This window comes from Pieris napi, chromosome 11 (assembly GCF_905475465.1).
Source record: "Pieris napi chromosome 11, ilPieNapi1.2, whole genome shotgun sequence".
In the NCBI taxonomy this organism is placed as follows: Eukaryota; Metazoa; Arthropoda; class Insecta; order Lepidoptera; family Pieridae; genus Pieris; species Pieris napi.
In genome coordinates, this window is record NC_062244.1 from 8,642,052 (window position 1) to 8,667,257 (window position 25,206).

General features: G+C 33.3%; 3 protein-coding genes across 7 annotated transcripts in view; 1 reads left to right on the forward strand and 2 right to left on the reverse strand.

Annotated features, from left to right (window-relative positions):
- Nucleotides 1-489: 489 nt before the first annotated feature.
- Nucleotides 490-8,835, reverse strand: LOC125053777 (protein krasavietz). Its single transcript, XM_047655341.1, has 11 exons — nucleotides 8,621-8,835; nucleotides 8,193-8,264; nucleotides 4,468-4,644; nucleotides 4,162-4,262; nucleotides 3,772-3,837; nucleotides 3,535-3,607; nucleotides 2,810-2,975; nucleotides 2,182-2,425; nucleotides 1,738-1,884; nucleotides 1,114-1,309; nucleotides 490-910 (listed from the first exon to the last, which is right to left on the reverse strand). The coding sequence occupies exons 2-11, from the start codon at nucleotides 8,251-8,253 to the stop codon at nucleotides 882-884; spliced, it is 1,260 nt and encodes a 419-aa protein (XP_047511297.1). The 5' UTR covers nucleotides 8,254-8,264; nucleotides 8,621-8,835; the 3' UTR covers nucleotides 490-881.
- Nucleotides 8,836-9,911: 1,076 nt separating this feature from the next.
- On the forward strand, nucleotides 9,912-11,492 carry LOC125053781 (probable 39S ribosomal protein L45, mitochondrial). Its single transcript, XM_047655348.1, has 4 exons — nucleotides 9,912-10,144; nucleotides 10,334-10,577; nucleotides 10,683-11,071; nucleotides 11,178-11,492. Exons 1-4 carry the CDS (start codon nucleotides 10,121-10,123, stop codon nucleotides 11,466-11,468), a joined length of 948 nt encoding a protein of 315 aa, XP_047511304.1. The 5' UTR covers nucleotides 9,912-10,120; the 3' UTR covers nucleotides 11,469-11,492.
- A 188-nt stretch (nucleotides 11,493-11,680) lies between these two features.
- LOC125053773 (regulator of G-protein signaling loco) overlaps nucleotides 11,681-25,206 on the reverse strand; it is a 55,219-nt gene continuing 41,693 nt past the window's right edge. For 4 of the 5 annotated variants that reach the window (XM_047655323.1, XM_047655321.1, XM_047655322.1 and 1 more), the window contains exons 2-11: nucleotides 20,625-20,717; nucleotides 20,031-20,182; nucleotides 18,547-18,751; nucleotides 18,073-18,210; nucleotides 17,646-17,768; nucleotides 15,318-15,497; nucleotides 14,454-14,696; nucleotides 14,000-14,143; nucleotides 13,165-13,333; nucleotides 11,681-12,581 (exon numbers count right to left, since the gene is read on the reverse strand). In XM_047655323.1, the coding sequence (XP_047511279.1) occupies nucleotides 12,475-12,581; nucleotides 13,165-13,333; nucleotides 14,000-14,143; nucleotides 14,454-14,696; nucleotides 15,318-15,497; nucleotides 17,646-17,768; nucleotides 18,073-18,210; nucleotides 18,547-18,751; nucleotides 20,031-20,182; nucleotides 20,625-20,717 (1,554 nt within the window). In that variant the 3' untranslated portion in view covers nucleotides 11,681-12,474. Of the gene's footprint in view, nucleotides 12,582-13,164; nucleotides 13,334-13,999; nucleotides 14,144-14,453; nucleotides 14,697-15,317; nucleotides 15,498-17,645; nucleotides 17,769-18,072; nucleotides 18,211-18,546; nucleotides 18,752-20,030; nucleotides 20,183-20,624; nucleotides 20,718-22,513; nucleotides 22,657-25,206 lie in introns of those variants that run through there. The other variant, XM_047655326.1, reaches the window with a different exon arrangement.

The following is a 25,206-nucleotide window of genomic DNA, read 5'->3' on the forward strand; positions in this document are numbered from 1 at the left end:
AATAGAATAAACAGTAAAGGTCCGAGCATGGATCCTTGCGGTACTCCTGACGTTATATTAATCCACCTTGATGCGAAACCTTGTAAAACAACAGCCTGCGATCGGTTTTCGATATACGATTTGAACCAACGAAATAGGTCGCCGTGTATACCCACCGCCCACAACTTCCCAAGGAGAATGCTGTGGTCTATGCGGTCAAAGCATTTACTGTAATCAGTATAGATGACATCAACCTGTTTACCGTGGTCCATACCGTCTGTGATATACTCATTAGCAGCGATTAAATTTGATGTTGTTGAACGATTTTTTAAGAAACCATGTTGTTCCGAACCTAGGTGCGGTTTTACAGCTACGTAAACTTGTTCATATACTATTTTTTCAAATATTTTGGCTACAAGACACAGTTTGGATATTGGGCGATAGTTATCGATATTTGCTTTATCGCCTTTTTCGTGGACAATGTATAAAAAAGGGTAAATAAAAAACCAATTTGATGTGTCGCCACATTTATTTGAATTTTACTAAGAAAATTGAATAAAAAATATTGTATTTCACCAACATTACTTTAGAAATGAATAATATACAGTGGTAGAAAATCCGTTTGCTGCACCCGGAATTATTATTATGACGGGGTGAGCGTCGGTAGCGCCGCCTCGTGGTTGAACGAGACAATTAAAAAAAGTGACTACATTCATACATGAATAACAGAATATACATATTTATTATTTTGTTCAATCATACTACGGGCAACACAGGTTTAAATTTTCTTTCACAATACTGATACGGGTCAAGTTTTCTAACTGTCTCTGGGTTGGGTGGATTATTGGCTTGGCTATGGGTTTTCGAAAGGCGGCCGCTGTCAGTCTCACGCTGCTCTTAAATTAATCTTCGTCCTCACCGCTCTCAGACTCTGTAAAATAATATTTTATGAAAAATATGCTAGATTGTTGGAGTTAATAGAGAGGTTTTATTTTATTACATTTTACTGTTTGATATTTGTTTGTAAACAAAATTTTAATTTTTACTATTTGACAACTGGGGGAAAGACTTGCGCGGGCATAAAATATTTATCAAATTGTTTCTAAAAGTAAGTATAATAATCTAGTAACTCACCCTCCTCGGCGCTCTGTAGCCACTCGACAAACTTCTTCATCTGATCGAGGAACATATGCTTGCCCTTGGAAGAGTTGGGGTCGCGGTACCAGCGCAGGATCACTTCCTCGGAAACCACTTCACTCTTGTACATCATCACAACCAGCTTACTGAACGCGCGCATGAAGTTCATGTTTTCGTAGCAATACTCTTGGACCTGTACAAATTAAATATGTAGTAATATTTATAAATGGATAAAGCAATTTTAATATATGGAATCAGACTAAACGGGACTACCATTCATGGTAACTCAGTTGGCACATGTCCTGAGATGCACTGAAGTAGTAACTAATTATAGTTCGGGAATTTGTTTAGAAATATTGTTGCGCTTCAATATCAGTCTCGGCTTTAAACCGAACCTGGTAAATATATCCCACGCGATACTATTGCACACTTTCCACACCGACGCGACTATGTTCTAATCGTGACTGTTCTACTTATGTGCATCAATAAAATGTAACCAAAAATATATACTACTACTTTGTACACCTATTTTAAGGGTAATAATAATATCAAGATAGAATTTCTTACACTGATAGGATAAGAACAAAGAGCGAATTATTTTTAGTAAACTAAATAAATTACCTTGGTCAGCAAAGCAATTTCAGCCTTAGCAGAGTGAGCAAACGCAGCTAGTAGCGGCGTATATTGGCGCAAATGTTTCGCAGCTTGTTCGGCCAAAAGTTCCTCTTTCTTATTCCACTCACCACGAGCCATCACGCACTGCCAAATCTAAAAATTTGTTACCGTTAGTAGCTTATAACAACAAAAAATCTATTAATTTATTTGGGATAATGATCAGATTGCCATGTCAACATAGCATGACAGCTACTGTGTAGAAGCTTAGCGACTCCCGAAAGACTCGGTTTCCACCAGCCTCAAACACTAAAAACTGCCACACTCTGACTCGTCATCAAGTTTCATCATATAAGAGGGTTTTCAATTATTTATTTTGATGTTAAAAATTTGTAATAAAAAAATAACATGATTACATACAATCATGATATACGTAATATACGAAATACTTACAATCGCGACCACCTCATGGTCTGGTATGTCATTCTTCTGCGCCATGTCTCTCAGGTCTGGGATGATGTCTCTCACTGGTTTCTCGTCATTTAGCTCCTCATCAAGAACACGAGTTAGTTCCCGACGAGCTTCCTGCGAAGCTTGGGCCCGGTGCAAGCGGACAACTTCGCCTAGACCCCGCGCACCAAACATCGTGGCTAGAGATTCCTCGCTGCGACGATTTAGGGGCAAGAATTCCAGAAGTCTGATGGAAAAGTAATTTTGATATAAATTCTAGCAGTATGTAGTAATCCAAGGCAAATTGTACAACCTTACATCATATAGGAAGGACAAAATATGATTTGTAGCCACATTTATGACGACATCACAATAATTGCGATGAGCCAGTACATGCATCATTTATCTTTCCCAAATCTTACACATGATCACATTAATAGAAAATCACATAATTTTTAAGATTGGGAATCAACTTTTTAAATTGTCAATACACAAAAACAGAACTCCAAATTCATTGTCTAAAATGGTTACAAAAATTCAACCACCCATATAAATATACCTTTTAAAAAAAATGGTGGGTACATAAAATTATTTAGTATTGAAAACAACTCGTGAACCTAGCCTCACTCACCTGCCTTCAAGTTGTCCCCTCTTCAACGCAGTAACTAACGAAGTAACTCCGCGTTCGTTCTTCATTGTTACGAATACTTCGAGCACGAATTCCAAAGCTACGTTTTCCTTCAGAAGGTGCTCATTCACCAGCACTAGAAGTACTGATGGTGGGACGCATCCGTTGCCTGAAATAACACATTTTTGTAATATGGTCTATATGTCTTTGATATTAAATTAAAATCTATAACGAAAGTAAAAACATTATATAACATCGATAATAAATCTACTAAGTTGCAAAACAAGCTTAGAAATTTGTAAAACAAAATGGCCGTCGCCTAAACAAGATGGCGGATATCAGCATCTGAATTTACGATTTTAACTAGGCAACGCAATGATAATGTAATCTTAATGTTAAAAAAATTATGTGTAACACCGCAAGTGTATCGATCGATCCCCGCAAACAGGGACCGAAGATAATCGGCGTAATAATATCGCACATTTCGACACCCGCCAGGCTAGGTAACGCCGGGCCGGCTCTAATTGTGTGCCAAATGAATTATTTATAAGTTACGTTATGTACATACAAATTTTCGTAAAATACTATGGGAAACTGGGCTAATTTAGTTGGTATAGTAGAGTATGGATTTAACTGTGAACAGGTGAGTCAAGTACTATTAGTACTCTTTAATAATTTGACTACTGAAAAAACTAAAATTAAAGACCTTAAATATAATTGTTACTTACATATCCACAACGCCGTCATCCTTGCCAGTTTGATGCGCTGCAGAGGTTCGAACCCTTTAATGTACACCAGCACCTGAAGAAACAACCTTAATTTTATTATTTAAAAAAAAACCTTTTTTGTATTTGTATAAAAATGACTAACTAAATTTCTTACTATTAATAGGTCTTACAAAAAATAACTATAAAAAACTAATTAATTTTTGTTTATGGATGATATAATAAACAATGTAGTATTACCTTTTTCATTTCCTCTTCAAACATTTTTTCCAGATACTTATAGCGTCGCATTAGTTTCACGAATACCTGAAGAATACAAATCTGATGAGAACAATTTTCGAAAAGATTATGAATTTTAGGAATATTTCTTTATAATCAGCAATAAAACGAACGAGTAAGGATTCTCATCAGAATTCAGATCTCTAGCCAGTTGTTTCATCATTTTAGGTCAAACATGTGCTTTATTTTCCATTTTGGAAAGAGTTGAATAATATTGAACACGCTAATATTGACGGTTTAAGGAGTAATTATTAGATTTAATAATTACTTGATAAATCTTAACTTTGGTCACTATTGAGTGGGGCTAAATGGTCCCCAGCAGCGGACATTTGTACACTTATGAAAAATTACCTGTTCAAAGTTGTGCATTGACTCCATTTCCTCACTAGCGTTGAAGATGCAAGTGTTTGTCTTCGGTGTCTCTCCATCCATCGACACCGAACCACCGGGGACTGTAGGAACATAGTTTTTAGTAATAATGAAGAATTTTTATGTAACTGTAAAATTACAGAAAAACAATTTGGCTTTGTAAATGAAAACTTTACAATATGTAAGGCGAAAGTAGCAGGCAACTATGAAATCAAGGAACCAGTTATTGTTATACCATTACTAACAAACAGTATTTACATAATTAGTATTTTATTTTCTGGTACTTACGCAATAGCCCCCCGGCAATAAGAACATCGAAAATGACCTCGCCATACCGGCGATAGTCAAGCTTGGAGCCAGCTGCGTCTAAGAACTTATAGGCCGCCTCCAGATCGCCGCCCGCGCGCTCCAGTCCTTGGACCAGAGCGTCGCGGAACCCGTTAGGGTCATACTTCTCTTTCTCATCTGAAACAAACAATTAGTATAGTTGTAAATTTATTTTTAATTTAAATATGTTCTGTAAACTCCCACTTTGCAGGTTTCCTAACACATAATATTTGATACTTCATGGTTAGGATATCATCTTTATCAGCAAAAGGAATTGGTAATTAACCAAGTTATAATAAACAAAGGTGGTAGGTAGCAGTTGTGTGAAAATTCCACACCAGTAACGTTTTTAGAAACAGACAACTTAATAAATGGTGCTCTTTATATTTACGCGTCAGGAAGAGATTACGCAGACTGACATTTCAGAAGTTAATTTACTATATCATTGTCATAAATCTCTTGTGTATGATAATCGTATCGTATTTTTAGTCCATCAACAATAAACAGAACATGACGTAAATGAATGAGGAAGAAATTATTTTCAGATTGTTTTGTTTGTACTAAATCAGTTGATAAATTGCGTCATACTTAATAATTTTGTTTATACAGTCAAAACCGTTTATAACGACATCGTTTACAACGACCTATCGGTTATTACAACCAGATTGTATGGTCCCGTCCGAATCCCTAGTAAACTATTCAGAAAACAAACCGCTTATAACAACATCGGATACAGCGACATATCGCTTACAACGACGAAATATTATCGATATTCATCGGCTATAACGACCAACCGCTTCTTGTCTCAGCAAAACAAAACAATACAAACGATTTTAAATCTTATTTAAAGGCATTGAATGAATATTTAGGCATATTATTACCTACGCACTTTGTCCCAACGAACAGTTTCAGCCAACAACGATTTCGGAGGCTCTTAACGCTGTAACAATTTTGCAAAAATTTGTTGCCTTAAACGAACAGTTTGATACTGGTGATACTCAGACCTTGAGGAGTATGAAACGTAAAATGCAAAAAATATTTGAGACTGGGCTAAAAAAAACAGACCAAAATGATTGATTACTTTTGTACCTAATTATTTCGTAATAAATATTTTTGTTTCTTTTTTGACTCGTTTACATATTATAATATTAACATATCATATTATAACCCATACCTACCTATTCTAGATAGATAACTATGATAATATAGCTTGTAGATAGTGTACATTCATATTAACTATACTTGTGTATATATAATATATGACATTGCTTATAACGACTATCGGATATAACGTCGGCAACTATACGGTCCCTTCAATGTCGTTATAACCGGTTTTGACTGTACTTATTATATGAAGTCTGAAGAAACTTTGACCTAATTATGTAATTTAAAACAAGCCTGGTTTCACACAACATAAACGAATGTTTTTAACCGCCCGCAACTGAATTTCAAATCATTAAACAGAAAAACTGTTATTGTTAAATATTACCTTGAATTGAATAATACATTATTTAGTGATTAGTATTGAGGAGCTACTTTAGTCCTTGTAAAAATTAAAAAAGATTTAATGAAAGAATTGGAAATTACAGAAAAAAATCTGCAAGTGTGTGTGTGTGCGTAAGTATTTATATTGTTGAATTTTAATTACGAAAATCGAAAGAGTGAAAAAAAAAAATAGTATAACACATCGGTTGGCAATTGAAAATCATCCATTAATTTATTAACAGTGTTGATATGTGTATGACGACTTGAGCAAGGTTACATGATTCATAAATAAGCACTTGGCTAAGGAAAACTACTTGGAAGCCATAGAAGTATATATTTATATAATTAGTCAACTTTATATTAAACTGTTGCTATGAAGACCCAAAGTGTTTTGCTACAACAGCAAATTATTTGTGATTCATTTGTTAATATTAATTAGTAGAAAATCATTACACAGACTAGCCATGCTTAAATTAAAAAACTATTATACTTCACTCAAGAAGGATTCCTTAGGCAATGTTATATTATTGTTATAAAAAATTGTTTAGAATGTGTAATTGCAAAAAAAATTGAAATAATATTTTTTTGTCAGTCCATATAACAATATACATAATGGGGCATCCACACGCTGGCTGTTTGTCACAAACACCGCAAACAGCAAACGAAGTCCCAAACACCAACCACAATCACCCAACACAAACAGCCATCCACATGCTTGGCGAACGTTCATAACATTCCGAATCGGCAAACATGGCGGACGCCGAGCTTGTGGCAGCTATTACTTTCGGGTTGACATATTTTTATTATAAATTAAAGCAAGAGAAAGAAAAAGGAAAAAAGAAGAAAGCAAGACGATGGTGGATGATTAAAATACATAGAAATCGTACAAGTTACTGCTTTAGACTTTATTATTTGGGCTTTAATTGAAAAAGTGTAGCAAGTAAATACGTCCGCCTCCCGCAAGCTCGCGCGCATACTGATCGCTGCCAAACGTGTGGATACGTAGCAAACTGTTTGCCAAACATCCTTTGATCTGGCAACTAAAACCGACACCGATGCCGAACACTGCCCAACACAAACACAAACAGGCAAACAACGACAAACACCCATCCACACGTCCGTGTTTGCTGTTTGCTGTTGGCTGTTTGCCATTGTTTGGCAAGCATGTGGATGGGGCTCATAATATGTATATGGAAGTGTGAGGGTTACAAACAATTAAGTTACTAGCATCCTATCATTAACTTAATTCACACTACGAGGCATTTTAGCTAGATTCCCTCATCATTGCAGCTAACATTGATTAAGTTATAAAGATTTTATGTTAAAGGAGGTTTTCTATACTCAATAAATTGTTTTGGCTTAAAGGGCAACCAAAACCAACTTACATACAAATAACATTCCGAATTTCAAGTTCGAGTTTGCCCATATTAGCTTTTTTAGCTGTAGTATACAGATAATACATTTAATTTGGCAAATAGTTTTAAGTATAAAAGAAATGTTTATTGATATGCGTACCAAATCTATTTAATAGAAATAGCTTGGTATAGCTTTTATCAATAGTTTAATCTCCACAGTCAAGAGAAGCCAGTTTGGACACATCTATTCCATTCTGGGGCAAAGCTGTGGCTACATTGTGCTTGAAAAAAACTAAAGCAAATTAAATACCAGAGGCATACATAAAATGTGACATTTAATACAATATATATTTAGGACTAAATAAACATGAGTAGTCACTGTTTTACGGATTAAAAAATAAGCTAAAATTTATTTTCAATCACAAATTAATATTAAAAAAAGTAGTCTTTCCCACCCTAACAAGTTATATCACATTGAACATGAAGTAAATCTGCATTGTATATTAACTACAAAGAAATGAGCAAGGTACTATCTAGCTACTCTTTAATCATGACATCAGTTTTTAACATGTTATTAATTAAATATCAAATGTGCTCATCAAGCTACTGTTATTTTGGGCATTATAGTTTAACAGTACTTTCACAAGAGAATTATAAATGTTCACATGACCCACTTCGTGTGATTCATTAATATTGTAACTGTGTGCCAAGGTGAAGGCTATGCAGAAAAAACGACTACTTTACTACTTGTCCTTTTTTACTTCCATAAGAAAACTCGAGGCGATAGATAAGTAATCTGAAATAATTAGGAGCATGCGACTTATAAAAGCTATAATAAATGCTTACCTCTTTTTCTGGTCTTGATCCGTTGACCCGATAATACTGGTTTTTCTACCTTTTGACTCATACAATATATTGCTGAAACAAAATACACGTGGCATTTACTTGAGGAAAGAGGGGGCCCTAGGATTTTAACGAAAGGTCATCGCCCCGAAAGACCACATGTTGAAGAATTAAAACATAATTTTATTTTAATCAAATTAAATTATTTCAATTAATCATAATTGAAATTATTTATCAAAACGAGGCGACGCCTACTTACCACAAGGGCAAGACACAAATCACTAAAATCTCTAATCTTTTGTGATCCCAAATCACAACCTCCGCAAATGACTCAGCAAGGATATCGAGAAATTATTAAAGATTATAAATTAGGATTTGCAAATATAACTGAAATACGATGAAAAACTAATCGATTATGCACTTATACTTACGTAGTTACAGGTTATGTAGGAGCCTTTTACTCCTTTTGCGAGTTCACTTCGACTGCGCTTGTTCGGAAAAGAAAGAAACGCTTGAAGATCTTTGGGTCGGAGAGCTAGAGACAACGTGTATGGAGTCGCCGGATATCCGGTTTTAAAACACCGACATATCGATTTTCTGAGTAAACAAAATTTGTTCTCTTACAAACTGCTATTTTAATCGCCTATTTGCCTTTAACACAATAATAGCATAAAATCATCCCTCAGATTTATTTGTGTTGGAAAATATGAGATAAGGAAGAAAATTATGATTGTCGTATGAAATATAAAAATCACGTAAAAACGAAAAAAATGCAAAAATCTACAATTAAAATTTTAATTATATATTTTAAAAAGACGACACGATAATTTAATAAATTTTGTAATACTTATTTAAAAATCACAATTTGAAAGGAGAACATATGATTACAAAAATATTATTAATAGACAACATCAATTTTCTCATCATGCGCCTCTTACGGGCGTAGTCTGTGGAAACTGGAAGTGTAAATAGCAAACATAGAGCAGTATTTACTATTTTATACTAACAGCACTTAGTAAGAAAACGGACAGTTTGTACTAGAAATACAATAACTAGGAGCATAGGAATCACGCTAAAGTAGCTAACGAAATAATATGCTAATTCTTTATTTTTATATTTTCTACCGTTTAATGCGTAAAAATCAGATAAAATAATGGTTGTCATTTATTATTTTACGTAGGTTGACCAGTCGATATCGTCCTCTTTCGACAAATTTCATCGATAATAATAAAATATCAGCTATTCGGCATTTTTTTAGTACAAGAATTCTAGAAATAAAACTAACAAATATAATTTAGATTAAAAATACTTTTCGTTGAAAAACTTGCGTTAAAGCAAACATGTTGTATGGTCCTAATTACTGAAATGTTACATAATATTACAATATTCTGGTAGCTGGCATAGTTCAGGTTTTTTAATTTAATTATATATATTTTCGATTGTAATCGTGTTTAGCTGAAATCAGTTTTCATTTGAACTACTTTTAAAAATAACTTGTTAACGTGTATAGTTTCTCTTTTACTTTGCATACAAAATACGTCAATAAACCAAAAGAGACCAAAATATATTTTGGACTTAAATTACATCATATTATTATAAAAAAAATAACATATATAAGGAAATTACAATTAAAAAATGTGACCAAATAACGTTGCCACTTTTTAAACTTTCGTATAGCCTACGCCTACTATGGTAGTACCATAGAGTATTAACTACTCAGACCTCAGTACTCGGTCTGGGATTTGGGAATCTGTGTACTAAATTTTAAATAATATGGTGCTTAAATATTGTTATAGTATTAGCGATTTATAGTTGATTGTTGAACACTATATCAACTAAAAATACTCAGCCGAGGAAAATATCTACATTATACCACAAATTGAACAACTTAGCCTTAAATCTATAACGTGGCTTCAGAGCTCTGATTCAAAATGGCAAATTGCATATTAGCTAAGGTAAATATACTAAGAAGATTAACCCTAAGATTCTGAGTCAAGACTCCTATAAAGCAACGTATCGGATTTTGATATACGGGATTTAGTTCTTAAGAATCTTACCCTAAACCTACTGAAAAATATATTTATTTAAATGTCATTGTGTGTTAGACTATTTCATATATGTATGTCTAATCACATATGTTTCAGATTGGGCAACTACGATTTCTTCCAGCAACAAATCTTTTACAACCATACCGTACAACCACATCAAAACATTATAACCCCAAGTTTAAGAAGCTTCGTAAAGAAAAATTTCTAAAAATAAATCTTCACGACTATAACGAGGATATTGACAACCTTCCTGAAGAAAAAGTCAGGCAGAAGATGAAAGAGCGTGGCTTGCTTCCTACTAGACCTTGGAATGACAGACCTTTTTACGTTTCAGCGACAGGTATCGCATGATTGCAATTAATCATTCAATATGAGCAAGACATGACATGACATGACATTAAATTGAACTTAGATGCTTGTTCTACATAAGTATATCACTTTTTAGGTGGTGTTTTTGAGGCATACATCCCACCAGAGGGTGATGGAAAAGCCTCCATAGTGTCAACTACCCGAGCAAAACAAACTGTAGAGCTGCTTGAAAAAAAATCTAAATCAATGATGGCAATACGTAAAGTTAAATCTTTTGATGAAGATTTTGATACCAAAGAATTTTGCCGGATAGCCCAAGATATTTATGTTAAGGCACATGAAAGTCTTGTTAATAATGATAGGCATGCCTTGAGAACATATGTTACAGAAAAAGCATATCCTGAATTTCGGCATAATTCATTTGGAAAGACAATAAGATGGAAGTTTTTGGAATCACTAGAGCCACCAAGAGTAGTTCATGCCAGATGTACAGATGTTATTAGCAAAGAGAATATATTTGGACAGGTTTGCAGTTTGTTAAGAAGCTTTCTAATATCCATATTAAAATAATACATTCAATAGAGAAGTTTTGAGTTTAAACTGATATTTCATTAGAAAATTTCTGTTACAGATCACTGTTCGCTTCCACACTCGTCAGCAGTTGTCCGTGTATGACCGTTTTGGAAGACTATTGCATGGTAGTGAGATTCTTGCTAAGGATGTCTTGGAATATGTTGTATTTGAGAAGCATTTATCCAATGTTTATGGTAATTGGAGAGTGCATGGGAAAATAATACCAGATTGGGCACCACCTAAAGACCCATCTAAACTAACAAGATTAATGCCAGAAGAGAAGACTGTGGTGCCAGAAAAAACTGACAGTGAAGAAATCACAGAAACCACACTTGTAGCTGATAAGTAATTAATAAAAATATACAATATTCAATTTCATATTTTTATATGTATGTTGATATATACATTGTAGATATGTAGTGACTTAAACAAGCTAAAGCTTTGAAGTATTTGTTGTTGTTTGAAGACAAAATATCTAAATAAAAGAACATTTTACTAATTCATTGACAAATGTAGCATTTGATATGCTAATAATGGGTATAATAATATTAAAAACCAACATCAATTGCAACACTTTTATTGTATCAAAACTTTTAAATCTCTACAAAGTATAGTTATTTTGTATGATAATTAAGATGCCAGTTGACTTAAAAGTGCAATAATTGTACATCAAAACATTCTACAAATATAAATTAAATTTTATATTTCTTATTTACAAATTTTAACTAATAGGATTATATTTTGTACATTAATAATACATTTCGATATATGAAATACATCTAATAAAAATGGCATTTTAACAGATTGTTTCAAAATTAGTAGATCATTTTCAACTATAAAAAGTAACAATTATAATACTTTGATTTGTATTCATTTTAGAAAGCAATATTTATCCAGCCACATTATGTTGTATTGCCAAGTAAATCATGTTTTTATTATTTAAAGCACTTATCTATTATTTCACTGGTATACATTTGGAATGATCAGATTTCAAAAGAGATTGCATAAGTCTATGAAAAGATTTTTATTATTAAAATAAAAATGCCTATCAATCTTTTAAGATTACACTTAACAATAACGTCACAAAAATACTTAATGTATAAAATAGTATTCAAAATAATTTGATCTCGTCAGATCCAATGATTGGAACAGTGCGTTTCAGGCATGTTCCTTTCATTACAGCTAGTTGGCGTTGTTCCCAGTTATCACTATATGTCCATACAGCTATTGGCGTTTGAAACCTCTTCATATATCGTTAGATAATGTTGCATTTAACTCCGTCATCATGGACTTATATGGCATTTCCGACGAATCGTAAGATTGTACACGATTTTTCAAGTATATTGTTTCGGCGTTCAGACGACAGTGGGCGCTGTGCGTTGCGTGGGTTTAGGCGGAAGCGGCGGCGGTGTCCGCGGCTGCAGACGCTGCCTCTGGGTTTCACGGAGATTCTCTAAGAAATCTGTAAGAGGGGAAATTTTAATTTAATAATATTAATACAATATTCTAACAGTTCAATTATTTTATTAAAGGTTCAGCAAATAAGTTAAGGGGCCATCCATAAAGTACGTCACACGTTAATGGGGAGGGAGGGTATCACCGAAGTGTGACATCGTGTGACAAGGGGCATGGGGGGGTCAATACTTTTGTGACGTCACATGTTAAAGTTTTAAATACTAAAACCATTGATATACAAAAAACCCAAGATGCACAGTCTCGAATCAAAGTAACGCTCGAAAGTGTCCCGAAACACTATCTCTGTCTCTTTCTATAAGTTACAAGCATATATTATTGCAAAATCAACCTTACGCGAATTGTTTAAAGTTGTTATTACAACGATTATTTTTAAATACATACATAAATTTAAAAAAATGTGTGACGTCACATCAAGAGGGGGGGTTATAAAAATGTGACAAGGACGGGGGGAGGGGTTCAAAAGTCCTAAAATTCGTGTGACGTACTTTATGGATGGCCCCTAATTCATAGGGGTTCTCGTTAAATAACATTGTTACTTCTTTTTGCGTAATAAATTTGTGAATACTTACGCGGTGGGTGATGATGTAAGGGTGGGCCGGGCCGTAAAGTAGCTCTAACTCTATTAGCGGGTACGGGGCCTTGAGACAAAGAGGCCTGGGGATTGGGTCCATCTGTGTTCACCCCATTACGTGACGCCTCGCTAAAGCCTCCTGAACTGCCAGAGGTGCGGTCTATACTCTATAACAAAAAACATTGCATTGTTATTGGAAATACATACAAACCGCCATACAAGACAGGCAGACATTTAAAGTATCTTAATTCGTTTGTTATTAGTATTCTAGTTTTAATTAAATATAGTATATCTTATCGACTGTATTCATCCAATAAAAATTTTGCGACAACGCGTGTCCAATGAATATTATATAAATTGCGGTTATCTTGTCAATTTAAACCTGGGGTGAGAATGTAAAACGAAAAACGCAAGACAAAGCGTTACGTTTGATTGTGATTGATTAAATGGACGTGGTTCTTACGTTAACGTATGTTGGGTGTCAATGCATATTAGAGATGCTGTTGACCAATCACAGTACCTGTATCAACACATACAATCTGCGCCTACAATCAATACGATGACGTCATACCCTAAAACGCGTTACAGATGGTGCAATCCAAGAAAACGCGCCCCACTATTTCTCCTAACCGTTTATAGTATATGTGTGCAAGCTTCCGTCCATGTTTGTGTGTTATCGTTACACACGCACACTACAATGAATAGCTGACTGTTACTGTGTGTGTGTGTTACTGTGAATACAATGAATAGATGAATAGTTGGGGGAAACGTACACCATCCTTCTCCCACGTCTATCGTTTTACATTTCTACATTCGTATAGGCTATATCTCACCAGCGTGTCGTCATCGTGAGGCCGTAAAGTGACGTCAGGTATGGAGTCACCGTCATCGTCCCTTTCCCCTCTCTGGTTAATTCTCACAGCGCGCCATTCACCTTCACCGAATTCTACTATTTGCAGCCGAGCGCCGTCTAATTCCTAAAAATAAATAAATAATTAATATTTTTTTATTGTTTTAGTTAATAAAATACCAAATGTCGAAGTGTGTCACCTAAGGTCCAACATGTTAAAGACTAAAGATATAGAATAATGTTTGTCGGCTCTGAAAACTCGAATTAGTTTTGACGATCTAGAATTATTACTAATGCTTACGCGTCTTTAAAAAAAAAATTTAATTAAATCTTGGGGGATCTATGGTAGTGTGTGTGACATATGATATGGGTTCGAATTTCAAAAAATCATTTCACACACAGTCATAACTTACTTATGCAGTATTAATATATCTTACCTGTAAAGAAGTATCAGGATGCAACACCTGCGCATCTGTGGGTACATTCCTCACATTTCCATCTGGAGGGTATCTTTGCAATAACGGCCTTAGTACATGACGTAATCTCCTTGCGGGGCGACATCTAACGAGCACGGCGCGGGGTCCGATTCGTACGCGCACGACACAACGTCTCTCTACGACCGCACACTTGCCCGAGAGTATTGTCGATGGTGATTCGGCGTCTATCACGCGGGATTCGCCCTGTAATCATTAATATAGTATTACACATATCGCCCTTTGATATATTATTGTTTATGTAGGACTAGATCATCAAATCGTCATAGTCGTAGAATAGTGACGGATCTGACAAATAGTGCGAGCGAACAGGGCAGCTATTTCAAAATAATAAAATCATGTTATTATGAAAATTGGCATACAAGCAAATAAAAGGGTTTGTTTTGAAACAAAATAAAAATAATAACATTAAATTACACACTTTTCTAGAAAAATCACATGTTTTTATCAAATCCGTCACTTTATTGACTGATTAATTTGAAATTTAAAACACATGTATTTTTTAATGTAGTCGTAATATTTAGTCAATGTAGTATCCAAATATGATTAAAAGTGGATTATTTTCAAATCCGACATTGTTCTACGATCATGATGAAATATACATTATGTGGCATTTATCTATACATACAAACTTAATTTGTTATAAATCAGTTATTTTTGGGTTCTGTAAATTAACAAAATTATATTTAAAAAATTCAAAATACAAAAGAGATTGTTCATGTTAAAAATGTTAACTAAAAATGATGATTATAATTAGATGTTTTTAAGGTAAAATAGCTTCTTTATTAAACACTTTCTTTTTCTTACCTGATCATCAAGCAGGACGTCGTAAGTAGTACAGAGTAGGTTTCTTCTTTGCAGTAGACGGTCTACTAATCTTCTCACAGTCACGCCCTCGTCTACACCAACCACAGATGTCGCTCCATCCGGTAACACTACACGGCAAAGTGAACAACCACCAGATAACGTTTGACTGGCCGCAACCACCTGCAAAGAATATTTTTTCTTGATTTTCATACGTATAATCTTGTTGTAATACAGATAAATCATTTATCAGTTTGTTTCAACATTTTTATTACACAATTGCCGAGAATTCAGCCAAAAAGTTACACCGATAGTAGGTGCAAATTAGCAACGTATAAAGCCTTTATTTAAAATTATTGATTATTGAAATCCTACTTTTGTAGTTGTTCTGTTTGTAAAGCGCTTTTTAAAACACTTGAGTCAACATAATCACGCAAAAAATAGGCAAACTTAAAATATGTATATTTTCTTTTCATTTTAATTTTTAAAAACAGAATACAACAAAAATAAATAATGTATAAACTTTATAAAACATATAAATTAAAGTTATTTGACATTGGCTGGTTTAATTTGTGTTGCGTAAGCCTAGTTTGAAGCTTGCCATTATTTTCTATTGTGACTCTTCCTTGACTACACACATCCTTTATACCATCACTTTTTGATCAATAAAGTGGTTAACGTTTTGTTGTTTATTATATTTATTTATAGAATATCTATAAATATCAAAGTCATCATCAAGATAACACAGCATATATAAAAACTCTTGTCTCATAATTTATGGTATGTAGGCGTGTCTAATGATAATTGCAAATAATCATATCGTCAAGATAAATATTAAAATATGGTACAAGTTGTTTGGCATTGTGATATTCCACGCCAGCATAGCTGCTTGAAGCGTGGGCAAATGAATATCAGTAGGGCTGCCGTCTATACATTTATTTTTAATGTACATAATTATTTTGATTAGAAAACATTGTATTTTTTAACATATTTTGGGAACAAAACAATTACTTACCTATGTTGTTCAGTTGTATTGTATTCACTGGGTAGCGCAAAAGTACTGACCTTAAAGACAATTAAACAAATTTTCTTTAGTGCCAGTACTTTTGCGCCACCCAGTATTATATACAACTGAACAACATAGGCGGTTTTCATTTTCATTCATTTCATTTTTTATATATATTTTCATTTGGTTGTTTGTTCATTAATAAGGGTCATAATTCATTTTACAATGGGCTTACAGGTGGAATTTTTATAGTGCTCCAAAATGAGATTTGATAAGATAAATTTTATATTTATTATTGATACATTTCCTTTGTAGTTAACAACGCCTATATGATATATTAATGTTAATTCTAATCGGAAATGGCCTTGTTATGTTTTGGAAAATTGGGATTAGAGACCTAGGACCTATAAATACTTTTCTAAGATCTACAAACTATCTTAATATATAAACAATAAATCAGTTACAAATAGAAAATCAAAATATTATTATAAAGACTTTGTAACAAAACCGTGCTAAACGTTTTCTGAACTTTTCCAGTACAGTGAAGGTCACACTCGTACGTTATAATAACGTAGGTTAACACCTTTATTTACTTCGTCAAGAAAAAAATATATTTTGCGCCTTCAATTATTTACTAACAAATATAACATTATCATACCACGCGCCGGTAATTATTTCACAATTGTGAAATTCTAAGAAATTGTTCAATATTAGTTTAACTTATTTGTTTAGTTCGGTATTGTTTATATTCCTGTGTACTCATACAAGTGTTGCGTGGATTGATATTTATTGTTATATGTACCACTGTATAAATTTGTTAAGAGTTTTTTGACAGTTGACATACATCCAACGTTTATAGACAATTAAAAATGCGATATCTTGCAAATGATAAACAACCTTTTTTGTTTTAACCTTTCGTTTATTTCTGTTACGCGAGAAATAAGCTCTCTCTGTTAAATTTAGCAATTAATACTTATCTAATGCAATGTGTATAATATACAAAGTAACCATAGCCTCGTAGTTATGGGTACCATTAAAACAAATAGAATGATAATTATTATAATTGCCTGGACCAAAAATCAATTTTTTATTAAAGAACAATAACGCTTTTTTTGGAACAGAAGTTCTTTTTCTTGTTTTAATTTCTCTATCCTAGTTTTTTCTTTGTCAATTTCTGTTATGTTTAGCAATCAAATTTGTTAAGACCTGGTTTTGGGAGTGCTTTCAGGGGCAAATTTGTGTTTTGATCCGGAATCAAAATAATTGAAAAGGTTTTAAATCAGAATGAATGTCTATTATTACAAAACTGTATACTAAATACTCACATCTGTGGTGGGTGGTGTATCTTCTTCAACGCGATCTCTTGACACAGAGCGCAGCCTCCAGCCCAATAGGGAACCGCCTCCGCTGCGACGTCTTTCTGATGCGTTAGACGACGACTTTTTCACCTGAACAATATATTTATAAGAAATTTTGGTTTTTCACGACCATTTAGTCTCGCCTAACGAAAATGATTTTCCAATTACAAATTTGGTCAATGGACGTTTATAATTTAAGGTACATACATAATGTACGACCGCACCGTACTTGGCACTACATATTTGGTAGATAAATATAAATATATTGCTGAAATTGTCTATTACTTTTAATACTAAACTACTAATTGGAACGATAAGCATACATAGCCAGTATCGACTGTGCCAGTCTTAAAATTGATTAATTAAGGAAAAATATGATACACAAATAAATTACTTTATTAGTCTCAGCCGGCGGTAGATAAGGACAGGGCAAGCCACGTAGATCTGCGCGTGCGCATTCAGCGTGCACTCCTGAACGTAGGAACCGTGGGTAGCTGTCGAACTTCATAACGTTGAATATTTGTTTCTGAGCCTGTAACAATAAAATTTTACATAAAAATTGGATAAGATACTTTTCGCTAAGATGTATGAAGTATGTATTAATATATTATGTTTTAAGTATTTTAGTAAGTAATATTTAATATGAAGTAGCCATCTGTGTTATAACGAATGTAAACCCTATAAAAATTCAGATAATGTAAGATTAAATCTAGATTAATCGGTAAAAAAAATGGCTGACAAATACGCTTTGTACATGTTACAACTCTTCAATAATATCGATATTTAGTATTGATATCGGGCATATATATTCATCTTAGACGTACAAAGAAGTCGATTAGCCAATTAATTATGTAAGTCGATTAAATACCTGAATAAACAAATCAGCCGGAGGTGGCCTCTGATCCAGGCGTAACGCCGTGGCCCGTTTTGCAGAAGCGTCTATATTCACTGGTTCTGGGGCTTTGTCACCTAAATGCCTTTGATAGATTTCATTCGCGAGCGACGCGCGAACTTCAACGCTTTCTGACTCATTTTCCGAACACGTTCGATACTGTTCGCAGGACCACCAGAATCTGTTAAAAATGTAATTATTTATATATTCAGGATTACCATATAAACATATTCGGCTTTCGTGGACGATTAATCGGTAGTAATTTGCACATTAGGGAGCGTTCAAGTATTACGTAACGCAATTTTTGGAGATTATTGACCCCCCCCCCCCCATGTTACTCGCCGTAACGTTTTTGAATACCCAAGTACAGTACTGTACCCAAGTATAGTACGTTTCGTGACCACCTAGTGACTCTTAGTTACTATTATGTGGTGTAAGTCGAAAAAAGTATTTAATTTAATTCCCGCCCCACATCGTCACGTTTTTCAAAAGGATCCCCCCCCTCCCAAAATACGTTACGTAATACTTGAACGCTCCCTTACCCTATGTGATCCTGATTCATACTTTTAAACTTGCATCTCTTTCTGTCAAAATGTTTTTTCGCTGTGATAAAAAGAGACAGACGATACTTTTAGTAAAACGGTGCAATTGGAATATTGTAGGAATTAGGATCATAATAACAGAACCAAATATATACCATATCTGCTTCTGCGATTGGGCTATGTATTATATATTATTAAATCCCTTCTTCCGCTGTTTTAAAATTGTTTAGAGCGATACAATAATAATAATGTATTTGCTACTTCACAATATTACATATAGCGGGTTTACATACTCGCCCACTGACAGAGGTTATGAATGTTAGGAGTACAAATATGTGCCAAGCACATGTAATTTCTTTAATAAATCAGCATATATTACGAATAAACAAGTATCTCTACAAACTCAGTATATATTTAAGATTCAAAATACATTTAGTTATGGGAATAGTCGGAACGAAGGTCTCTTTAAGTGTTACAGGGTTAGTTAAAACTTGTCCAAATATTAGCAAGTGGCCGTACACAATTGTTATCTATTTTTAGATGAACTCTTATCGTGTAACACAAATATAACATTTGTAAGTATGCGTATTCTCTGTTGTACATATTTGCTATCTTATTAAGCAATTCAAAGGACAATTTCGTCACCCGAAATAAACTGTATATGAATACTAATCCAAAAGTGCTACAGCGCTTAATGGGCTAAATACTATATGTTGCTAATCTAGATTTTTCTTTATAATATAATCGTAATACTTAATTATTATACATTTTCAATAACAACTTAAGTAACGATTTATATTATTTTTCTAAGTAAATCTTTATGAAATTAGAACAACAATTGCTTACATAGAATTAAAAACATCTTCTGCGATCCAAAAAATATTATTACGCCGTCAGGGTTGCCAACAAACACCTCACCTAATATTTTCCGCGGCAAACTCCTTGTCCAAAAAGTGGGCAAAGGCAGCCGCGCCGGCCGAGTCCGCAAGCAGGTGTTCGAGGCCGAGCGACCAGCGCGCCACTCCGCCGCCGCTTTTACCGCCACCAGGGCTGCCACCTTCGCTCATTTGCTGTAAGAAATAATGAAAAAATTAAATAAAAAATGCATTGTATGTTGAGCAATTATAGTATATTTTGGAATATAATATAATAAGGAAAAGATTGGAAAAATGAGAGAGATCTCGGAGGCCGTGTACTTATATTAAATATAATAAGACAACTTAATGTAATCCTTATTATAGTACACAGTATATACAGGCTATTGTTATAAGTGAAGCTCCCGTGTCACCAATCGGCATATATTTCAAAAAAAAGTAGGTGACCATTCTCCAGTGACCACCCAAGACTACTACTTATATAATACTAAGCATAGCTTATTAATTAATTATATATATTAAAAATCATGACAAGCTCGACGAGTCTATCAAGGTTAATTATTTAGTCATGATATAACATTAAAAAGGCATTTAAAAATATCAAAACATAATTATAAATACACTAAAAAGAACTTACTTTATTATAAATATTGCGATGCTCGTGATGCCTATAGGAACTGCCCGCGCCACTGCCCGTTGTCCACCGGCGGAATGGTGATGACTGCTCACTCTGAAACAAGGATACGCAGATGTTACTTACTATATACTTAGTCAAAGCAGGATTTGTTTATCTGTCTTTTCCTTATATGGTCTAAAATCACGTCCCAATTTTCTAATATATAAAATTCTCGTGTCTTGTTCGTTCCCATACTCCTCCGAAACAGCTTGACCGATTCATATTAAACTTTTTATGCATATTCAGTAAGTCTGAGAATCGGCTACTATCTATCTTTCAAACCCCTAAGTGATAAGGGTGGTCCACCCCTAAACTTTTATTTTTTAGACAATTCTAATTGTTTTAATTTTTTTACCTTAATTTTCACCCCTCTACGATTAACACTTATTTTTTATTTGTTAATTAAAAACTTATGACATGAACTAAAAAGAATATATACAGAAAAATTCACAGAACAACCTAAAAAGTTTTCATTCCGGAAAACCGAACAGTCTCTGGGATAGCATAGCAAAAGCTAAGTAAAATCACATTAAGGAGAAACGAAGTTCGCGGGGACAGCTACTAGCTAGTTTTCTTATGTAATAATCGTTAAGTATCCTTAACGATTATACTATATATATAAACAATATTTTATTCCTAATAATCGTTACAGATTATATTACAAATTTATTAATAACCATCTTAACTTACACACTTAGACACTTGAGCCACAAATCGTAATAACTATTTGAAATAAGTTTTTACTACACTTCTATTAAGTAGACAATAATTATCGTTCCTAGTCCAAAAAGTATCAATTCACTTAATACCTTACATAATATAAAACCACAGACTTTGCTCATGTAAAATTAAGACAAATTCTTATCATTAAATCTACTTTAATATCACTATAAAAACAGTGGAAACTTGGGTACACAAAACAGTGGAAGCACACAATGTACATACAGTCAAAACCGGTTATAACGACATTGAAGGGACCGTATAGTTGCCGACGTTATATCCGATAGTCGTTATAAGCAATGTCATATATTATATATACACAAGTATAGTTAATATGTATGTACACTATCTACAAGTTATATTATCATAGTTATCTATCTAGAATAGGTAGGTATGGTTTATAATATGGTACATATGTTAATATTATAATATGTAAACGAGTCAAAAAAGAAACAAAAATATTTATTACGAAATAATTAGGTACAAAAGTTATGTCATTTTGGTCTGTTTTTTTAGCCCAGTCTCAAATATTTTTTGCATTTTACGTTTCATACTCCTTAAGGTATGAGTATCACCAGTATCAAACTGTTCATTTAAGGCAACAAATTTTTGCAAAATTGTTACAGCTTTAAGAGCCTCCGAAATCGTTGTTGGCTGAAACTGTTCGTTGGAAGAAAGTGCGTAGGTAATAATATGCCTAAATATTCATTCAATGCCTTTAAATAAGATTTAAAATCGTTTGTATTGTTTTGTTTTGCTGAGACAAGAAGCGGTTGGTCGTTATAGCCGATGAATATTGATAAAATTTCGTCGTTGTAAGCGATATGTCGCTGTATCCGATGTTGTTATAAGCGGTTTGTTTACTGAATAGTTTACTAGGGATTCGGACGGGACCATACAATCTGGTTGTAATAACCGATAGGTCGTTGTAAACGATGTCGTTATAAACGGTTTTGACTGTATTTGGTGTCCGACATTAAACTGAGGAAACAAGTGACGGTTTGTTCGGAAAAACCGCAACCAGCAAAATATTACAATGAAATATGTTTAAGCGTGTACCAGGACGAAAAGTTAAAATTGTATTTACAAGTACCGTAATTTGTAATTAGGGAAAACTGTATATAAGTTACCTCACTTTCGGCATCCGTCACATACCACACAACCATATTTAGACACTAAATTACAAGCAACTAAAATATTTAAACTGTCACCATAGTTTACAATATTTATTTATTAATTAGGTTCCCGGCGTGAGTTCCTCTAACGCTGTCCAGAATGACACTATATCGAGTCATCGCAAAATTACAATGACAATCGCAACGAGCAAACAGCCCCGTTTCCGCTGAAGCCAGCTGTAAGACATAGGCTTTAGCGGGCGGAACCGAACGCTACTTAGGCTGACATTTATAGAGCTTAAACTTTCCTTACGCCAAGCTTACTTGAGTTCTTGCTCAGTGTAATCTCAGAGTGCAAATTTATAGTCCTTCTGGAGTTAGATAAGAGCTCAACGAAAGGGACCCGTTGCCCGTGATAAGCTATAACTGACAGAAAACTAAGTTAATTTCAATTTTTAAAAGGCCGGCAACGCACACGCGAGAATGCGGTTCTAACAAGATAGACTTTAGCTTTGACATACTTTTGGCATGTGTATAGTAGAGAAAATTTACTTTTAGTCTTAATATATTTAACTTTTCTACATGCTAAAATTATAGATTAATAATAAAATACTCATACTGAACGCAGTAACGTACGCATACTACGAACAAAACGTATAAAAATATGTCTGCTAATATAACAGATTATTAGTTTAAACTAGCCGGATAAACAGCGACGCCTACTCGTAACATTGATATAATTTATTAAGGAAACAACTTCAAAGATGCGCGAATATCTGCGTATGATTGGCAATAATTGTAACAAGGCCGAGGTTAAATCAATGTAAGCAATTGAACGCCCTCAATACTACGTTTAATTAACGAATAAAATTGTTTAATGCATTTTCAAATGGTTTTGAATTGGATGTAATGCTAATGAAATGCACTTGATATAAATTATTAATCAATTTGTACATGGAAAATGGTTTTAATTATATTTTGAAGCTTTTTTATTTAATAAATCTACAGTACACGAGTAAACCTAAAATATATTTATCCTTCAGTAATCCTAAAGAGTACTAATATAAGCTACAAATCGAGTATCAAAATGTTAAAATATACGTTTATTTTAAATACGATGTAAGAATTCCCCGTATCGGAGATATACATTATTTTTTATGTATTTTATCCTATTATCATAACGTATATTAATATACAGATTACTTACTACTATTGCTTTCTGTTTTCATTTAATTCAGTATTTCTGTGTGATTTATCCTATAACTTATACCAAACATTCTGACGCCAACGAATGAATTGAATAATGAATTTTTCACTCCATACAGCGGTTTCAATGACCAACTCTTATAAGGACGCTATTGTACTTCGTATTAGGTTGATTGATTAAATTATAATGAACTTTATTTAACAGTGTTAGAGTTGAAAGTCTCTTAAATTTATATGTGCATAGGTGCATTCTTTCTTTTGATAAACAAATACGTTTATAATGAACAATTCCAAATAAATTCGATACATGACCTGAAAACAAAAAAATCCATTGACTCAACAATCTATTTATGTCTATTAATAACAAAATACAATTAAAAATGATTTGTTAATTAATGTAAGGTAAGTTTTTCTCAATTTATAAAGGTGTGAACGAACGCTGAGAACAACCTGTGTAATCCTGTTAAATTATTTCTCAAATATTGGTAAGATTTTCCTGCTTGGAAAATTTTGTTAAGCCTAAGCAAATATTAGTTTTTTATTTATGTGAAAATTGTTTACGTTACCTTATAAATTCTTATTTTATTATATATGTGTGACTAAATGTTTAACTTAAAAAGTTATACATTTAGAAAGTTTTAAGCGCTTCAGGAGCTATCTTTGACTTATTTATCCATGACACGAAATTAGTCAAGGATTTAATCCTTTTTTGTGTGACCTTAATTGTAACATTGAAACTTGTGCATCAAAGAAAATATCAAGACGAGAGCCGATAGATATATATTAAATAAAGTGAACTCATCAGAAGTACCCTAACTCTTGAGATACGTAAACATACTCGATAGGATATAATTTTTAACGTTTACAATACATATTATATAAGCGCTTCCGTTTCTTTAGTACACATAGTATTAAATTACGTTAACTATTCGATTGTGCGTATAGTTAAAGAGTACATTATATAGACTAGTATAAAGTACAGAGGTGATAGATAATCATCGAATAAATGAAGTGGGCTTGGTACCTGCATGGCAACACAGTGAAACTAATTAAGTTATTTATATGTGCAGTTCGGCATTCGAGAGTAAAGATAACACGATAGCGATATAAATAGAACGTTGAGTGTTTTATTTATATTGATGCGTAGGAGGCTCCTGAATGGGTGGTATAGGGGTCTTGTTCCCTTAACCACGTAAAATATACAACTTATATAACAATATAATGGGACAATAAATATTCAAGTCAAGATATTTATGAAGAAGATTTGTAGAAATTTAAATACATACGTTAGTAAAATGTTTTAGTTACAATTTCCTTATCAGTTTTCTATTTTTAACTTGTAATGAAAAACAGTTTAATTAGTAAAAGTATTCGTTTAAATGTGTTTTACATAAAATATTCAAACAACATTTTTTAGGCTAACTAACAGAGAATTTAAGAAGAAATACTCATTCTACGTCTTTCGATAACGTAAGATTAGTAAATACATAATTTCTTTTCCG

What these genes read in the sequence shown, in the direction of transcription:
- LOC125053777 (XM_047655341.1), bottom strand. Translation starts at nt 8,253, where the DNA reads ATGAGTCAAAAGGTAGAAAAACCAGTATTATCGGGTCAACGGATCAAG. An exon ending in TTGAAGAGGAAATGAAAAAG is followed by an intron (nt 3,608 to 3,771) that starts GTAATACTACAT and finishes TTGTTTCTTCAG; the next exon opens with GTGCTGGTGTACATTAAAGG. An exon ending in GCTACAGAGCGCCGAGGAGG is followed by an intron (nt 911 to 1,113) that starts GTGAGTTACTAG and finishes ATTATTTTACAG; the next exon opens with AGTCTGAGAGCGGTGAGGAC.
- LOC125053781 (XM_047655348.1), top strand. Translation starts at nt 10,121, where the DNA reads ATGGCAAATTGCATATTAGCTAAG. An exon ending in CAAATTGCATATTAGCTAAG is followed by an intron (nt 10,145 to 10,333) that starts GTAAATATACTA and finishes CATATGTTTCAG; the next exon opens with ATTGGGCAACTACGATTTCT. An exon ending in TTTTTACGTTTCAGCGACAG is followed by an intron (nt 10,578 to 10,682) that starts GTATCGCATGAT and finishes ATCACTTTTTAG; the next exon opens with GTGGTGTTTTTGAGGCATAC.